At 40.3% G+C, this 19,907-nt stretch overlaps 1 protein-coding gene across 1 annotated transcript in view; it reads right to left on the reverse strand.

Annotated features, from left to right (window-relative positions):
• Positions 1-9,342: 9,342 nt before the first annotated feature.
• Positions 9,343-19,907, reverse strand: part of MTMR12 (myotubularin related protein 12) — a 33,539-nt gene continuing 22,974 nt past the window's right edge. The window contains exons 10-16 of the mRNA XM_074166347.1: positions 18,570-18,694; positions 15,644-15,722; positions 14,090-14,160; positions 12,849-13,021; positions 12,051-12,218; positions 10,950-11,111; positions 9,343-9,918 (exon numbers count right to left, since the gene is read on the reverse strand). Coding sequence (XP_074022448.1) covers positions 9,343-9,918; positions 10,950-11,111; positions 12,051-12,218; positions 12,849-13,021; positions 14,090-14,160; positions 15,644-15,722; positions 18,570-18,694 — 1,354 coding nt within the window. The remainder of the gene's footprint in view (positions 9,919-10,949; positions 11,112-12,050; positions 12,219-12,848; positions 13,022-14,089; positions 14,161-15,643; positions 15,723-18,569; positions 18,695-19,907) is intronic.

The following is a 19,907-nucleotide window of genomic DNA, read 5'->3' on the forward strand; positions in this document are numbered from 1 at the left end:
TGTCACACTGATGAGTCAGCCATCTGTATCAAGGTGTCCTACTTTGGTGTGTATGGTCTTTTCTCACTAAATGTTTTCCCTAATGTTTACTGAGGGACCAGCTTTATTCTCAAAGGATAAAACAATGACTTTACTTAACAGCTATTTACTATACAGTTAAGTCCTTCAGAGAGAAAATTAAAAAACCACAATCCTTAAAAAATCCCCAAAACCTAAAACTAGTCTCATTGTTCATAGCCTAAATTATGGAGCAGCAAATGCAGCCCTTGTGTTTCTGCAGAAAAAACACACGAAAGAAGACACTTAAGCTTTTACTGGCCTTAAGTGTCAAAACACACCTGCAGCTGAAATCCAGTGAGGTGATTTCTCACTGCTCAAAGTAGGAGAGCAGGACCGGGCACTATGCCAAAGCAAAGAAAGCACTCCCTATCCTGGAAGTGTGGTCCCACTTTGAAACACAGCTCTGTAAAAAAAAAAAATTTAGGACTTTCCCTCTTCTTTAAATCAAGTGGGCTCTGTTTTCCTAGCTGCAAACTCAGCCTGGAACTGGAGAACCAACTTGGCGCTTGATCATCAGTCATAAACATCCTGCAGCCAAAACCAAAGCGTTACTTACATCTGCACGGCCCCAGGCCTGTAAATTGGCCTCAGATATGAGCGTCATGTTTGAATACGTGTTCGCTTTAGACATTGTTAATATAAGGTTAATACAAGGTGCTAAGTGTTTCCGACAGGAGCTATTTCGCAAGGCCACGTTGCTCTTAGCTGTACTGCTGCAGTGGAACTGAAAACTTCAGCAAGTAATTCTTATGAAGGTGTACTCCAAGCTTACAGCAGCAGGGACTTAATTTTGGCATTAGCAGGAGGAAATATGGGGTGGAATATACAGGAGGACCCAAACTGTTTGAGAAAGAAGACGCCATTTTTACCACTTTCCATTAGCAAGAACATATTGGAAAGATACTGTAGCACAGAAGTAGTTTTGGAATTTGGAAATACATAGATAGATAAAACCACTTCAAAGTAGACTTTTTTACTATGTCACTCCAGCACAGCTGACAGAAATCAAAAAATGATCAAAATTCCTAATTCTGTTCCGTCTGCCAGTTTCTCTTCCGCAGGAAGAGATCTTTCTTCATCTGGGCAGTTGGCCAGCTCAGAGTCCGAGAGGGTTACTCCAGTTAGGAATAAAGCATCTTTAATGCAGTTTGGTTTATTTACAAAAACATACCCCCCTGCTTCTTTGAGCACAGCGTAAATCAAACAGCTGGAGGCAGCTTCTTTAAACACAGCTCTTTCAGCCAGCACCTGACCCAAGACCCCTTTTGTAGTGCTTCTCCTACCAGTTCTCCATAGAGCAGCACGTTGGGTGCTCCTCACCGCCATCGAGTATGTCTCAAAGTCTAGCTGATACTCCAGAGCTGCTGATGAGCTGTCACACAGCCATTGCCCGCCCCAACGTGGGACAGCCTGCTTGGGCTGCCACAGCTAAGCAGTGAGGATCTGTTAATCGCCAGGCTGAGATTACTGACCTATTAACGCAACATGTACCTTCTCACAGCAGGCCCAGAGAGACGTGCAGGAGGAGACCTGGGAAATATGAATCAGTGGGTTATTTTAGCTGAACAAGATCTTCCTGCAGCTGTAGCTGTCTGGGTGGCAAACCAATAGTTAAACGAATTGAACAAAAGCTAGTAAAGATGCATAGAATACATTTTCTACACCTTTAAAACTCAGCCATGTCTAAAGGGACTGAAAATCCCACCATAAAAGCTCTCCAAAAACTCGCACAGCCAAACAGATGCTGTTAAAGGGTGTAACTATTTAAGTGTTTGTGGTGGGTTGACCCTGGGTGGCTGCCAGGTGCCCACCAAGCCGCTCCATCACTCCTCTCCCTCAACAGGGCAGGGGGAGAAAATAGGATGAAAGGCTTGTGGGTTGAGATGAGTACAAGGAGAGCACTCACCAATTACCATTACAGGCTAAACAGACTTGACTTGGGGAAAATTAATATAGTTTATTGCCAATTAACATCAGAGTAGGATAATGAAAAACAAGAACGAATCTTAAAACATCTTTGCCCCCATCCTTTCCTTCTTCTCAGGCTCAACTTCACTCCCAATTTCTCTACGTCCTCCCACCAAGCGGCACAGGAGAATGGGGAATGGGGGTTCTAGTCAGTTCAGCACGTGCTCTTTCTGCTGCTCCTTCCTCCTCACACTCTTGCCCTGCTCCAGCGTGGCATCCCACCCATGGGAGACAGTTCTCTGTCAACTTCTCCAGCGTGGGTCCTTCCCATGGGCTGCAATTCTTTATGAACTGCTCCAGTGTGGGTCCCTTCCATGGGGTGCAGTCCCTCAGGAACAGACTCCTCCAGCACATGCTGTCCGTGGGGCCACAGGTCCTGCCAGGAGCAGGCTTGACCTTGGGCTTCCCATGGGGTCACAGCCTCCTTTGGAGCACATCCACTCGCTCTGGCGTGGGGTCCTCCATGGGCTGCAGGTGGATATCTGCTACGCTGTGGATCTCCATGGGCTGCAGGGGGACAGCCTGCCCGACCCAATACAGCGTTTCTTTTCCCCCCACAGGTCCATGGAAAGAAGGGCTAAAGCTCATTTCTCCACTTAAAAGAGTTCAGGTGTGTTAAAGCATTCCTTTTCAGTCCTGTGATTAAATTCACCTTTCAACTTTCTAGTTCAGTACACTAAAATATTATTTAACTAACTGAATATAACTTTTCAAAAGAAAATATCTTGGTGGGGGGAATATCCATATACAACACTCCTCTGACAAATGCGAAGATGTAAATCAGCTCTTCCCTCTGAGCGTGCTTTGCAGCTCCATTTGCCTTGTGAGGATGGAGCTGGTCGGCAGCACATTGTGTATTAACAACTGAGAGGGAAAATGTTTGAAAAGGGGAAGGATGCCTACCAGCCTAAATGGAATATTAATGTCAGCATGCAGCACCCGTAGGGCTATTATTACTTTAATAAGATCCAAAGATTATGAAGAAACGTTTATGTTTGGTCGTCTCCTGCTGCCTAAGTGAGTCTGGGTCCCTGGTAATGGTATTTCAGCTCTTTCCAGCATCCATTATTACCTGTGGAACTCCAGAGGCTTTGCATATCCATGCAGCCTCTACTTAATACCAAGACATTAAGTAATGGTTTTACTATAACTGTATTTCATTTCAGTAACTAGCCCTTTTAATCATCATTTCTGCCAGATACCCATTTAGCTGCAATTTGAATCATAAAAAGGGCCACTGCCTTAGGAATGACGCCAGGTGGATAAATAGCCCTGGAAAATTAGGGTCACTCAATCAGAATGGAGAGAGCTCCATCCTACACCTGAGACAGACAATGGGCTGTGTATGGACAAAGTACATCACCTGCATGAAATCTAAATAAAAACAGGAAGAAAATAAGTAAAACATGCTAAAAAAAGGTGTTGCGAGGGGGGAGTGACCAATCAGCATAGCTATGTGTGGCTGAAGCCTGAAAGAGAAAAGCAGGAATGCAACAGGAATCCAAAATCACTTTCCAAGAAGTGGTTGTTTTCAGATTACAAGTCAGAACATTATTTTTGCTTTTCAACAGCCACACTCAATCACTGCTTAATCACAGCCCAGGCTGCACAATGGTATTTAAAAACTCTGCCGGTCCAAACCGAAGCACAGCCTAAGGCCTGAAGAGCATCAAAGTGTGCTTGATGGTCATAGATTGAATTAACTGGTTTTGTGCATCTTACCTTCTTAGTGTGGCAAACAGGTTAGATGCAATCCAACTATTCTTTAAATCACTCTGTAAGGTTTCTGCAGGCAACCTCAAACCAAAGCTGTTTGGGGTTGTGGTTTTTATTTCTTTTGTCCTTTTTTTTTTTTTTTTCCCTCAGATGTGTTAAATAGCTGGAGTTAGCTATGCATGTTATTTAAAACATTTCAGCTAGCCGCACATTAGATGTGGTTCCCAGGATTTACCTCTTCTTCAACAACACAGCAGTTTTGAGAGCCAGGTTTAGTGCACTTGTGGTTCCACTTTTCACCTTGCCTGCTCTAAAAAGAGCAGCCTCAAACAATTTGCTCCTGCTGCTTCCCCGTGCACCCCCATGATGGGGACTTTGGGATCGACAGGCTGATCCGATACAAAACTACTCCACGAAATAGGTATTTGCATAAAATCAGCCTGCAGCTACTTGAGGCTAACAGCAACGGTGGTGGGAGTGCACTGCAGGACCCCCGTTGGGCAGCTGCCTGTGGTTGCCCCACATCGGGTATAACACAAACCCAAACCCTGCTGGGAGAAGAAACCATCGTTCTTTGGTCGCTCATGACCCTCCAGTGCAGGCACCAGTGCAAAAAAGTACTGAAAGCTACGGGACGTACGCTGCATTAGGAGACACAGCTTGGGATTATCACCCAGCTCTTTCTTTGATGCAGTATTTGTTCGTGAAAAATGCTATGCAGGAGAATTTTACTTATTCTAAACAATTATTTTTTAATTATTATTATTGCAGGACAACTTCCAGAGCTGCCATGCTCCATATTGGCAGGGAAGCGAGGGAGCTTGTACTTTGAAAAGACTGGTTGTCACCTGTAGCGCTTCTTATCTGGCTTTCAGATATTCCCACCACCTCAGGAGAATGCAATGGGAAAAAGCTAAGTAGAGATGGCAGGTAGAAAACCGGTCTTTCCCAAACTTAAATGAACAGCCATCAGAAAAGCATGTCAAGAATGATTCTTTAAGAGGGAACTCACAGTGGAAAGTCTGGGATGGGAAACTGGAAAATGCAGGAAGTAGCTTGTAGGAAACAAACTGGGCTCATCTGTGTAGGGAACTTAAAAGAGCTTGGTAAGGAGCATCCTGTTTCGATTTCTGATTTGGGGTCATAGTGAAAGTCAAAATATCTTCTTGCATCATCATTAAAATATGGGGCAATGAGCAGTTCTGCCCTCTGCATAAAATTTACTTCTCTGTCATCACATTCATGCATAAACACACTTTAAATCAATGCCTGGAGAAACACGAAAGGATATGAATCCCACTGACTGCAAGGTGAGGTAGGTAGCAACCCACAAAGCTCTGACATTTAAAAGCTTACTAGTATTTATAAAATATTTGAAGATTTACACTCTTAATTAGCAAAAATGTAAATTAATTCTAGCTATGTTAGCTGTTCTTAATTGGAATTTTCCTTGGATGGGAATAAAAATAAGGATTATAAGTAACCTTTCTAAAGTCATATAAATGTCACTTGATTTCCAGGAAACTCAACAGTTCCCTAGCCTGAATTTTGGCTCCTACAGTATAATGAAAAGCTTATTTCAGAACACAAACCCAGACATTACCCAAGATTAAGAAAAAAAAAAAATTGTTGCGTGAACTGGGGTGCCTGATCTGACTGTAAATGAGCGGATTTTCCTGCTTTAAGCACACAGGCATAACATTAAGGGAAGTACCCATTTCATTTTACTGGATTGCTGAAGTGAGAAACTGAGAAACCAAATGCCCACTGCAAGTGAAGTGACATGATGCAATTGAGCAAGTGTTTACTGTTCCACAGGTTTTCCAGGAGGACAAGTCCAAAACGCAGCAGTGCCAAGCATCCCTTGCCCTAACAAACACTTGCCAAGACGTCAGCAGTCCTCTGTGAACCTCTTCTCAGCCTCCACAAGAAGTGTAAAGCTGATACTCTTTAAAGTCAAATTTATCTCCCAAACAAGCCTCCCCAGGACTCGGAACTGTTCGCAGCCTCTGCCACGATCTTCTAACACAGCCTGAACAACCCCACTTCTGCTCCCTTTGTATTCAACGTGGCCGTGCCCTCCCCACAGAATTGTTTCTCCAGCTCAAACATCAGCTCTCCCCACCTTCTGTGCCCACTTCTTTCCAAGACAACTCTACTATCCCAGCAGGCCAGAGTTCTGCCTTCCTGCAAACGCCGACAACACAAGCTACCTTTGCTATAAACCAAGAATAAGGAGCGGAGACCAGAAGAAGGGTTTTGCCTCTCGCACCCACTAAATTCATCTTGGAAGAGCGTATTACTTCTGTATACAGAATGCTCTCTTTAGACTCAAAAGTTCATTAATCAATCTCCTCCCTGTCCCAGAAAATGAAGTCCATCCCACATAATTTCTAAACTCTTCAATGCAAAACCTAGCTCTTTTCAAGAGAGCACCAGGCAGCAAGTACTGCATTTGAAGTTTCCGGCTAAACATTAGAATGAAGGCCTGACAGAACTAATCCATCGGAAGACGTCTAGAGCAGAAAGTATTCCATTGCCTCCTGAGGAAGTTATGCTTCCGTGCTTTGGGGTGTGAATGGATAAAGTTTTAACTGGAGCAAGGGATCAGGAGGCCAAGTTGGCTGTGAGTGCCTTCATAAAGTACACGTTTGCACTGCACTATGGTGTACATCAATAGCCGAACATTTTCACTGGTGAACGCAGTCTTAAATCAAAGCCAAGCGGCCAAAGTGCAGTCGCTGATCTCTGGGAGACCTGGGTGAGGCAGAGGCACACCTTGTGTTACGAGGCGACCCGGCACTTCAGAGATGCTGCGACAGCAGCTGCCGTATCAGACCCTCCCCTCTGTCGCAGTCTTGTGACACTCCCTTCAGTAAACACCCAAAGTGGCATGGTTTTTGAATGTGTGATTCACACTGGTGCTGTTTTTGTACAGAAGCTAGTAATGTGTAATCTCTGGAAAAAAACGAGGAGTTTAATAAACCCGCAACAGCGTTTAATAAATCCCCAAATACTGACATTCAGCAGATGCTTTCTAGACCACCTCGGTAACTTCCCACAGCCATCCCACGGCACTGCACTGAAATTCCCACTTTCCTGAGCTGGCTGCACCCCTCCAGTAAGTATAACCAGGTCAAAACCGCACAGCTTCCTCCCCATGACCCCCTGTAAATACCCAGTGTGTGACCAGAAAAGCCTTGGTCGCTGCAGATTGTCAAGCTCGCTATGATTTAACCCACCATTTGCAAAATATGACCTTAAACACACATTCTCATTTCAGGACAAATATATCAAAGTATATTTTATTGATACTCTCCAAACAGCCTGCTAGAGAGAAATGACAGTATTTAAAAAAAAAAAAAAAAACAAAACCAAAAACCCAAACCAAAACTGTAAAGCTTCTAGCTTGCATTCAGTGTAAAAACTTGGGAGGTATAAACAGAAGCCCGGAGTAAAAATATTAAGTACATTTCCAATCCCACAGTGCAGAAAACCAATAACAATCGTATTTACTCTACATTAGAAGTGTTTCCATGTTCAATTCCACATATATGTTTCTCTTTATATAAATCTGGTAACTTATGTACAAATAAATGTCCAACATCTGTTCTTTAATATAAATATGTAATTTTCATAAGGAAACATTACAACAGATTGATTGAAAGAATAGAAAAAGTTCATTTAGTATTTTTTCCTAATGGTAGCATTTATAAAAAACAACCCTTGAACCCAAATGACCTTAAAATGATAGGTGTTTCTTCACCATAAAAATGCATTGCTCATTCAACATGCAAAGTATTATTGCATACAGGAGTCACTTGAACTACAATAATTAAGTGTGAAGGACAGGTGCTGGACAGCCCATTCTAGCAAGTACTAGCTGTAAGATCATATGTATCACAGAAGAAAGCATAAGTACTAGTGTATTTTTAAATAAAATGCTACAAACTCAAGTATTGTCCTTGCACTAAGACTTAAGGCAATCAAGAGTTGGGAAGCTTCGGTTTGGCATAACTGCATTAAGCTCTCCCCTTATCCCCATTAATACATTTGTTTTAACATATTAAGATTTATTTTTAGAGTGCTGCTGCTAAGTTTTTGCTATACATATTACTACAACTCAGTGTGAAGTGATTAATCAGTAACCTAGTTTAATATCCCCGCTTACACTGAGCTGATCTAATTTAAGCAACATTTTCTCCACCAGCAAAGTTTTCCAGCATGGATTTCTAAAATGGTAAGAGAACAGAGAAAATATTAAACGTCTGCCCTCTCAGTGTAACTGATTTTATGACTTGCATCCATTCTTGGGGTATTCTAGAATTTAACAGTTCAAAATAGATTTGACAGTTAAATAATGTTCAGCTTTACAAAGGATGATTATTTGCAGTAAAAATACTTTATATATAAACATCCACACAGTAGATCAAAGTCAACAGGCATTTCTTTATGGCTTTTTTCACTGAGGTACTGTTGTAACATCCAGCAACAGGATGCGAGTGTTCATACGGTATGAACGCCACATTCATCAGCTGTGCCACCAACTCATGACAAGTGGCAACAGGCTGCAAATCCAGCTTTGCTGCAGGACTGCAGAAAAAGAGTCTTCCCTTCTATGTGGAGGGTCTCAGTGCAAGCTACAGAAAGCCTCAAAGGCAACTGGCATAAGTGTGGAAAGTCAAAACGAAAAGTCTCACTCAGTCAAAAGGAGAAAAGGTACTCATGGCAAATTAGCGTCTCGCAGTCAGGCCGTTTCTTACCATTAACAGCAAACGTTTGGGACTTAATATTCCAAGGCAGCAAGGGCGCATAGCACAGCAGCCACACTGTAAGACTTGAAATGTGTCACTAAGCTCTTGCATCTGATCCTTAAGCGAAGTGCATGCACAGGCTCAGAGCAGCCACGCGGCTATCGCAGCGTGGCACACCGTGAAGGGCCGCAAGCCAGAGACCAACGCTGTCGGGAGAGAGGAGGCTGACAAAGGACACGACTTCAGCTGATGCCACAGCAGACAGAAGACCCCTGGTGACCACAAGTTTATTCCTCAGCTGTAAAAAAGTTATTTGGGAACTCACGTTTGTTTAGTTGCACCTTTCCCTCTTTGTTTTACACGAGGGGGAAATGTATTGTATTTGTATTTATATTGCAGATGTAGATTATGACTATGTTCCTAGTCACAGTACTTCCAATCCTAGTACTCTTAGCAAAAGGGGAAGCGGTTTATGTTAAGATAGTGATTGTTGCTGTATGTATTTAGTATTCCACCTTTACATGAGAAAAAAATGGTTTTTTGTTGTTTGTTTTTTTTTAAACAAAGTAGCCATATGGCTACTCCAGCCCAGACTTCTGTTTTTATTACACCTACGCCAAAAATGTGTTTCTGCAATAAATACTATTAAGAGTGAAATGGAAGTTCAAAATATGCTCAGCTAATCATGGCAACTAATTCTTTGCAACCAAGGTCTTTTTTTAACGCCGCAAACTCATTAAACAGCCTGCAGATACTTGAGTGAGTTCCTTATATGAGGATACAGTACAACAATTAAAACTCATAGCTTAGCCACATACAATTCATACTTTAAGTTACATACACTTTATGGCATATCACCAGTTAGATCAACAAATTCATCATCCCTCTTGACCAAGTCATCTTCGTCTTCCAAGTCTTTCCAGGTGCTAGTGGGTAAAGCTGGTTTGACAGACTGTCTCTGAAGTAAAGCAAACGGAAACAAGGATGACAAACGGGCAGAATTTCTCAGCAGCGGAACAGAATGTACATCTCCAGAAATCGCTTGACTATGTTCTTCATCCATTTTCACCTGCAAGCTTTGCACTTCCTCCATCAAGTCCAAAATCTTGGCAGCCGTGGCTATTGTACCACCACCATGAAGCTGGGCTTCAGGAATCCATCGTAAATACCGTTGTGCCCAGACTTTGATTTCAGGGCCATCGATGCGAGGTAACAGGAGGCCGTGATAGTCAACAGGTTTACTATGCCAGCTGTCATAAAATTCCCTGAAGCTATTGGGAAGTTCATCCGAAGAATTTATCAACTTGCCAATTCTTTTACCCAAAATGTTTTTAATGAAATGATCCGTTTCCTCCCTGAAAAATCCTCTCTTCGAGGAAGATTTTGTTGGCGTCAATGGCAAAGAAAGTTGCCGTTGATGCTTTAAGAGTAAAGAAAAGGAAAATATACTGAGTTAAATAGTTATGGGACTGTAGAAAACATCTTAAGAGGAAGAAAAACATAACTTGTGTTCAGAAAATACTTACAAGCAAAGTCACTTAGACTATATAGGAAAACAGTGGCTGTGTTTAAAACTGTTACTCTTCAATGGCTAATACACCAAATACTTCACACAACATAGTCAGTATTCCCAGATACTTTCCCTGCGCTGTAATTACAGCAATGAATTAACACTGAATAAAGCACTTTTCTTTGAAAAAGGAGAATTCTTTCATACATTCACATATTACAAACTTCCATGTTTAGTTTAAGCTAGCCACACAAATCAAAGAGCACTTGATTTAGAAGTTTTTATCCAGTGGTTCCTCATTGCATCCACTGCATAAGAGTTCCCTGATTAGTGCTATAGATCATACTGGCAGTGTCTCACCTGAAAATGCTTTGTACAGAACAGAATTTAACCAACATATTTGGGTTATATTACAATTGAAAAGGGCTACTCCAGACAAACTTTTCTTACTGAATTTGTGCTACTTTCCAGTAATGAGGCGGTGCACCTGTAATCCTCCACACCCTAGACAGTTTTTGTTGCTGTTGGTCACTCGTCCTAGTGCATACACATACTCCAGTTACACTCAGACAAAATTAGGGAGGCAATTATAAACCTGCTATGTATTTCTATTAGGTACTCCACAGAAAAAGAAAGTAAACTCACTTCAAACATGTCAGTGCAGCTCACCTGGCTGTTAACTCCCATGGGTTATCACTAAACTTGCACAAAAGTATGGAGAAAAAAGTTCACGGCTACACACAGTAACTGTAAAACAGTGATTTATAACTGAGATAGGTGCACACTGCATTCTTAAGACCCAGGTAAGTCTAAGGTGTATGTGTATTTTGTCAATTAAAAACCTTGCACCAATACTTCCACTGTAAGCACATTTGAAGTATGAGTTGTGCAAAATATTTTTATAATTAAAAAATAAAGTAGTTAAGCAGCATATATCTTACTTTGAATCGTGTAGTTTTCCTTTGGCTTTTATCTGGCTTTGGCTTCTCTGCATAAAGAGGGTTGTTCAGGAAAGCCTGGGCCTTGGGGTCAAACTGCACAGACCAGTCCCACACAGTAAGAAATCTGAAAGGACCGCTTTGTGTCTTGAGGCTTTCACCGCTCTGCCAAAGCAAACAGGTCACAATTAATACTGCTAGAAAGGAATTCTGACCAAGTCAAGGTGAAATTAAGAAAGAGGCTTTTCACAAAGGAGGCCACAGACTTGCAACACCACTCATGGTTTCTATGTATTCAATAGCTGAATAACGTTATTAGATGCGAGTACAGACACAAAGCCTATCTATGTATTATTCTCTGTAATGTCAGACAGTATTTCATTTGAGCAGTGCAATTAGCACCAAAAATGCCTTTCCCAGCTGAAAATAAGATTAAATAATCTGAGAAAAACCCGAAGTTTTGAAAATTGGGCAGGAGATAGACACCTGAATTTGTCAAACACAGGGGGTGTGTTAGGATCGCAGAATATCTCTCTCCAAACTCTGAAAGTTATGCAGTGCTACCAGTTTAACTTCTATGATCAACACTTTATTGAAAAGCAAGACAATGATCTTCACCATTATTTATTTTTTTTTAAGTCTGTGCAGCCTTGCTGAGGATATTCTAATTTCTTCCAGTTTCTTAGGCTAGAGAAAATCATGAAGCAAATGTAAATCAACATTAAGTAAATGTTGATTTTGGAATACAACACAATATACTGTAGAAGAATTTTGTAGATAACTTATCCTGCAGGACAGCATGATGTTCCTCTTAGGTTAAGGAGCTCCATTTTCACTGCAGAGCAATAAACATGAACCTAAAGCTACACATTAGAAGTAATATATTCCTGAGTTATCTTCCTTTTGCCATCATAAACTCCTAAGTCCTAAACTTGATTCATTACATGCAAAGTTGCACTCAGTCACCCTTCAAGGCACCACCCTTCAATCTGAAGTATGGAAAAACATGCTGCTAGGGATTTTTTTTTTTTTTTTGAGTGTTCCCTGCTTACTGTTCAAACCTGTTCTCCAACACATTGCATCCGCAAAGTAAGAAACCCTTACCGTATTAGTGTCTTTTTGATGTTGTGAGTTGAAGAAGAAAGTGCTAAAAATAGGCACATAGAGGCTGTCTGACAAGACAGTTAAGTAAGTTTCTGTGAACTCAAATGCTGGAGGATACTGCTGTACCAACTGCCAAACACAATTTAGCAGGAGCAGAAAAACAGGAGCCTAAGTAAAGAAAATATTGCATTGGTTTCAGAAAAGAATACGTTCTACCATGCAGACTACTTATTTTATAAAATTTAGTGTCTCCAAATACAAATCTTAAGGAAACCAATCTGATTAACTACAGAACTGCTGCCCCTGACGTTGGCCGAACTCTGAAGAAGTTATCATCGGAGCTACCTTTGGGGAATTGTTGCCAAAAGAGGTGAACACCTTCTAACCTGAATTTACACATATTAACTTGCTATGAAAGTTGCTGCTATGCGGCTTTTTAAAATTGGCAAAGCAAAACTAGGTTATATTGACATGATTTCCATTCTGTATAGAAATCTGATCTATTCTCAAAACATAAACAAAAATGGAGAGGTGAGGCTGCAAAGTTTAGCAATACAGTATAAAGTTAAACCCTAAATATGACAAGAATAAGCCATTCACTTGAGTTATTTCTATGGACACTACCACCATCTAACACAGTTTAAAAGAACAAAATAGTGACACTGTACAAAACATCAACTCATAGAACAAAACACAAAATTCAAGATCCTCAGAGTAATTGGAGCTTCTAGACTGACATCTAAATCCCTTCTTTTGCCAAGTAAACTTTAAATAGTAAGGAAAGTAATAAAATCATACCTCCTCCTTGTCACTTTTATGTAAGTGGTTACAACGATCCAAAAAGCCATGTCCTCCAACTACCCACTCTTTCTGAATAAGGCTCTGAAACCCTGACTTTGTTCTGCTGTACGAATCCATCATCACTTGCACCAGAGTAGAGATTACACAGCACAGATCAGTCGCACTCTCTTCTACAGAAGAGAACAGAAACCACATTGTCTACTAAGCCATTCCTAAAACTTTGGATAAGAAAGCAAAGTATTGCTAGCTTCACATAGACAAAACTGTATTTCAAGATCACAGAAGCACACAATTTCTTGGATGTGTTATACCATCAGAAAGAAGTTAATCCAATGTTTCCAATACTTCCCTTTGTAAAACTGTAAGGTTTCTTGCACACTTACACTAGGATAATACTTTGACAATAAAACCTGCAAAACCCAAGCTTTTACTACTATAACTTTGATGCCTATGCCCTTCAGTCTCCCGCAATGCACATACCGCTCCTCCTGCCCTGTGCTACCTGTCTGGCTATCTGCCCTTACCGTTCCTACCCTGCGTGCACCTTTTCACAAGGTGTGAAACTGCCTCCTTAAGCAACATGCATTCTTTCACCCTACAGGTGCCTTCTAGAAACATCTCTTCCCCATGCTAGGTTTCTCAAATGGCAGTGTGCGGAAAAAATACAAACAACCGAATTACTAATCCAAAAATAGCTTAATGGTTAACACTGAGTTTGGTTTTCCATGTGATTACTTCACTCAGTCTAGGAAAACAAACTGCTCAAGATGTGTACAATAATATCCTTTCATGTATTTTTAATAAAGAGACTACATAGTATTCAGTGTGTATCTAGAACATAAAAACATCCTTTCAGAAAGTTTTCATGCTCCATGTTCTTTGTGTAGGTGCATCCGCCCATGTCCTAAAGTACAGCAAAAGTTCTAGTAGACCTTTAAAAAAAATAAGTTAGGAAACAGGAATGCATAAACAAGAGGTAGCACGACTCTCCTGACAATTTATTAGCAGCTTTCTAATTCACAATGTATTTCTCATACTCTGGAACTATGCTTACCATGGTTTTTTTCTAACTACAGGAAGCGTTTCCAGGAGTGTGACAGATTTAGGTGTCTGGTACTTTGAGTACTCTATGAAGTTTACTAGCCTCTACTGTAATTATAAACATACAGCTTAAGCTACATCTAAAGAAATTCAAAATAAATTTAAAAAAAAAAAAGGATAATCTCATTAATTCTTACCTATAAGGAGAACGTTTGTATGCTGTCTTTCCAGACACTCAGCAACTTCTATTGCTTTCTTCAAGACTCGCCTGTTGTGGTACAGGAAAAGATAAGTGAACATTTTCATAGCATTTTTACAATTAAGTTTCTTACATTAGTTTCCCCTAAAAGAGGTTAGAATGTCATACTACTGAAATTTGACTCGTGCTCTAAAACAACAAAACCCATGCTCAATTTTTGTAAATGAAGAACTGTTTAGCCTCAAGAACAAACTTTCAAGAGGTATCTTTATTTGGCAATTGGTCATGCATTTCCAGTTGTTATCTTTGTACATCTGTAATACAATACTTTATTCTGGATCAATAGCATCCATCACACACACACTAAAGTATTACAGTTGCTAAGAGCCAGATCTTTACCCTGGAAAGAGTCGACATCACCACACTTATGTTCTAATCTACTACATACTACATTTCTCCCATAATCTGGTTTGAAGAGGCAGAGGGAAGGATCAGCAATCAGATCTTGTAAACATGCAGACAAAATTTTTTTGAGATAAACATTACACAAGTGGAACTAAAGATCACATAAAACCAGATGTAACGTCGGTTTCCAGACCTAACTCTTCATAAAGTCGGTTACTTTCAGCAAAAGCTTGCATACAAATTAGGATTCTTGCAACTGCTTAGGTTACTAACAGAAGCTGACAGCTTACTGTGTAAGTGTGGAGTTGTCAGATTCTTTGTTCTAGCATCTAGAATATCTGAGAACGCATTCCTACTAACTGCAAGAGCCAAGAACAGACTGATCCAGGAAGAACTGGATCAAAGCATGGAAACAACCAGACTCAAAACAACGTAAGGACAGGAACTTGGGCTGCCATTTACTTTAAACTACTTGTGATCTTGGTTATATCAATGCATTTCTCAACATACAATCTTCACTAGAACCTCCCATTCAACATACTTTTAAATTCTGGATTAAGGAATGAATAATTATCAAGAACTCAAGCTGACTGCAGAAGCACTTCACGGTAACAAGCTGATCACAGAATAAATTTGCAGACAACAGAGCTAGCACAAAGTAACACTGAAAACAAGTAAAGCCCCTCAACATTCCACTATAACAAGCCTTAAGTTAGCCAACACCATTCCAACACTTACTGTGGACTGCTGGGAGAAGAAAAAAGAACTTGAGGAACAATCAGGAGAGGAAGGGGACAAAACTGAGAACAACTAATGGTAGGCTAATCTCTTGAATACTGTAGTTCATCCCGTCCTAAAGGATATTACAGAAGTAGAGAGTACAGAGAAGAACGGCAAGGCTAGTCAGAGACACGGAATAGGTTTCATGCAAGAAACAAAAACAGGATTCTTCTACAAGACTGCACTGTAAAAATAACTGTCTGAACTCGTAGAAATAGGATATATAAATGGGACCATAAGTCTGTCTTAATTTTCTTTCATACTGGAGGTGAAGAATGTCATCATATTTCAAGAAACTAGCTAGAAAACCCACTACAAATGCATTTAACAACAATTTGAAACCCAGAAAATTACAGATATAGCAAACCTGATTATCTCCAGCCAGTTTGTGCTCTCCAGTAATGAAAACCATTTCACATCAGTTGCCCAGAAGTCTGTACTGTTATCTGCAAAAACACCAGGACCAAAAATTGGTTTACTCACACATATGTAGCACTAATTAACAGCCATCCATTGCATTGCTCTTCAGTTATGAACTGTTAGAAAACAACCAATACTAAGGAGCCAGTAAATTCTAGTCACTTAGAATTAAAGTCAACACCCTATAACTGAGGAAGTGAAGCAGTCCTATGAACACCAGTTTTATAGCACCACAAGCATTTAGAAAATGTATGATGTGGGTTCACAGCAACCAAACAGTAAATAAATCTGTTGACAGAATGGGAAAGGAAAAGAAACAAAGTCTAATCAGAGGTGATGGTTCTTCCAAGTTCCAGTTGCCTTGACTCTAAAGTATGATCTATATAAAGCTTAACATAATGAGGCTGGATTTTCAAAGTCATTACCATCGGAGCCAGAAACACAAATGGGTTTTAGAAGGAGGTTACACAAGTTTATGGGATGTAAGACTACCTCAAAAAGGTTTTAAATAGTTTTCACTGCAACTGAATAGGTGTTAAAATACACCAAAAAGGGAATAGCTAAGATAAACCACGAGGCCAAGTACAATACCATGGAGTCATTAAACTCTTATGAATTTCACTAGGATTTTTGTAGCTTCTTAAATGCAACGCAAATCTCTATTGCTTTTATTTCTATCAAAGCCAGTATTCAGAAACTGGAAAGCTGATGCTGTCAATTAAAACCAGAATAGATTACCTTTCCTGTGTAAGACACAAACCTTGAAGCCTCAGTTCTACTATTGAGAACGAACTGAGATAAACCACACTTCCCTCCTTCCCTACATTCCCTATACATTCCGTACAGGGATGGGACATCTACCACCTCTCTGGTCAACCTGGTCCAATGTTTCACCACCCTCAGTGTAAAAACTTTCTTACTTATATCTAGTCTCAACCTTCCCTCTTTTAGTTTAAAGCCATTACTCCTTGTCCTATTGCTACAGGCCCTGCTAAAAAGTCCCTCCCATTGTTCCTGTTGGCCCCCTTTAGGTACTGGAAGGCTGCTGTCCCTGCAGCCTTCTTTTCTCCAGGCTGAACAATCCCAACTCTTTCAGCCTGTCCTCATAGGAGAGGTGTTCCAGCCCTATGATCATTTTTGTGGCCTCCTCTAGACCTGCTCCAACAGGGCCTTCCTGACCCCATTCCTACACAACTGGGCAGTGTCTTTATAGCCCCTCCAGGATACCTGTTCCTGCATTTCCTTCTTGTCCTTTAGTTTGACCAGCAGCTCTCAACTCATCCATGCCGATCTCTTGCCTTCCTTTCCTGATTTCTTACACTTGGGGATCGAGAGCTCTTGTGCTCTGTGAAAAGCATCCTTAAAGATCTGCCAGCTCGGTTCTGCTCCTGGAGGGCAGTTTCCCAGGGGGTCCCATTGACTAACTCCTTGAACAGCTGGAATATTGCTTTCCTAAAATTCAGCCCAACCAAGTTACCTAAATCAAATTAACTAGGCACATATAGAACAAAAATAATAGTCAATGTGTTCAGATGTTGAAAAATAGTAGTAAGGTAGTCAATTCCTGCAAGATCTTAATACTTGCGCAAAAAGTTACCCGAATGATTTTTCTCAGACTGCTCGTGCATAGCGCTGTATTCAGAAACACTTACTGGAATGCAGTATTAGCATACTCAATTTTACTTCAAATGATGTAAGACGATACAATTGTACCACTGAAATATGCAGTATTTCCTGAGATGTGTTAAATGACTTAAATTCCAGCTTTGGCCTTTTTCCTATAGGAAGGTAAGTTATCAGAAGCTACATTAAAATATAGGTAATTTTTTTTAACTACTAAGATTTACTGTGGATTTGACAGTGTATTCTGGACAAAATCCTCAATGTGAGACTCTGGCAAGTACTTCATATTTTTTGGACTTCTCTTTAGACTGTACATGATATTGTTACTAGAAGACCATTCATACTATTTTGCAATCTATTATCAACTTACCAGCTAAATTCCATGTACAATACCAATAGGACTTGGATATTGGATGTAGGGTACACTGCAAATATACAGTTCCTCGATGCTGGCCAGTTCAGTTACGTCCAACATCAATAGCCACAGCTCCAGTGTTCAGCATACCACCAGACAAAGGTTATTGCAACATTTACCCTCATTATGCTGTAGAAGACCCACTGTCCAAAATGGCCCAGTGGCACACTGCAGAGTTGCAAGGTGGTGTGGTGCATTTTCGATGACTAGATGCGAGGTTGAAGTACTGTTTCATGACAGCAAAATAGTTAAGGAGTCCCAGAAAAAAAGTCTAAAACCTAGATTATATTTTCACATGGCTCTCATTTGTACTCCTTTCAAGTGGATTTACTATTTACAGCAGTCGTGGTTTAGTCCTACAGCTATAGACAGAATTTTAAGCAAGCTCACTCTTCCTATCTTTTGAAATGTGATTCGTTTGTAATACAAGCTAGGGCAAAAATTAATTGGCATTTAGCCTCAACTCACGACATAGCACAAAGCCTTAAAAGGTTAACACTTAACATTCAATTTCAATGGACCACAGAACACTGAAAAATCTCTAGTGTATTCCAACTAACATTTAAACTCTATAGTCACTCTCTTTAAAAAGTCATTTTCAGATACTACGAATGCTTAGCAAGAAGTAGTACGTCTAAGAACTTCAAATCTCCATTACCATGCCAGTCATAAGCACAGTCTTCAGTTACATGTTTAAAAGTCTGCTCTTAACCACCCTCAAAAAAAAGACACTAATCAAGATAAGGACTGCATTCATGAGACATAAACCAGCATTGTTATCCTTGGCATCTCAGTCACTTCAAAGCCAAGAGACTACTTTTAAAGTTTGACTTACCTATCAAAAACAGCTGTTTAAATCTTGTGTATGCAGTCTGGATATCCTGCAGAGATGGAAGGCTGCTTGACAAGTCATCCGTCTTCAGGAGCTCATAGGGAGCTTTGCTAATTGTCTTGTAGATTCTAAATCAAATCATCAAGAGATTAAAGCCTTCTGCTTCGTAAGTCAAATAATGCACCAATCATTACCACTGAAGAAAGTTCATAGGCATGGTTTGGGAAACAGCTGTAAGACCAGAAGATATACAACCTGGAAAGCTAATGGCCTCCATGCATGTTTAAGTACTGGCTGGAAGCTTGCCTACAAGCTTATGAAAGGTTTTGCTGCTCTTAACTGTTATGCCAGTAAAATGATATCCATGCATATTTGTGCAGTTATGAATATTACAAGCACTAGTTGATTTTTACTACTGCTTCTTTAGTATTGTCTTCACTAGACACACCAAAATTACTTTCTTAGCAGGCTTATTTAGAGGCGAATCCAGAAAGAAGAGATGGATAGAAATACCCAAACCTCCCAGCAGACACTATTTTTCTTGACCTTTACCAACCAAATTACATTCTAATACCTAGCTGCCGAGTCTGCTTATGAAACACATGAGAAAGAAGAAACAATTTGGACTCAAACAAGACAGCATATGGGCCTTTTACTTCCCTAAGTACCTGCTAATTTTTTTCCCTAGAGGAAAAAATACCAAGACAGATGAAGGTTCGGTTTGGGCCCAGAACGCTCCCTTTCATTCAGCCTCAGAGTATCAGCTTAGTAAATACCTCTGTTATCATGCTGACTTTTTATTGTCAAGATTTGTGAAAAGCTGCTCTATCTTGTATTTCAGACACGAAGCCTTGCAGGCACTTGCCCAGACAGGACAAAGCACTTTGTTTCCCGTAAGCTGTAGCATAGAAGCCTGCTTTAAGCGAGGAGTCCACATCAGAAATGCAGGTTACTAGACCTACCGGAAGAAGCATCAGATAAGGCAACTGAGGGAAAGCAATTACTTGTCAGTTACAGTATTTCCTCCAAGTTGAGGTAAACAATTTGTACTAGAACATTTGGCTCTAAACAGCTTTTTCAATAAAAGAAGCTGTTAATTGTAAACATCTGCTGTGTGCTTGAGTTCAGATTACTGTTACGTTAACACACCCTTATGGACAGTTTGTAGATGTATTTTTAAATATTAGTGGTTAACCACCAGTACCCTATAGCAAAGAAAACCACCCACACTGACCCAAGTTCACATGGCGCCAGACAAGGGATCAAAATATCAGTTGATACCTTGTTACAGCTTACTGCTAGTTTTACTTACTTTCACATTACGAAACAGCATTAAAAAGT

This window comes from Numenius arquata, chromosome Z, assembly GCF_964106895.1.
Source record: "Numenius arquata chromosome Z, bNumArq3.hap1.1, whole genome shotgun sequence".
NCBI classification, from domain to species: Eukaryota; Metazoa; Chordata; class Aves; order Charadriiformes; family Scolopacidae; genus Numenius; species Numenius arquata.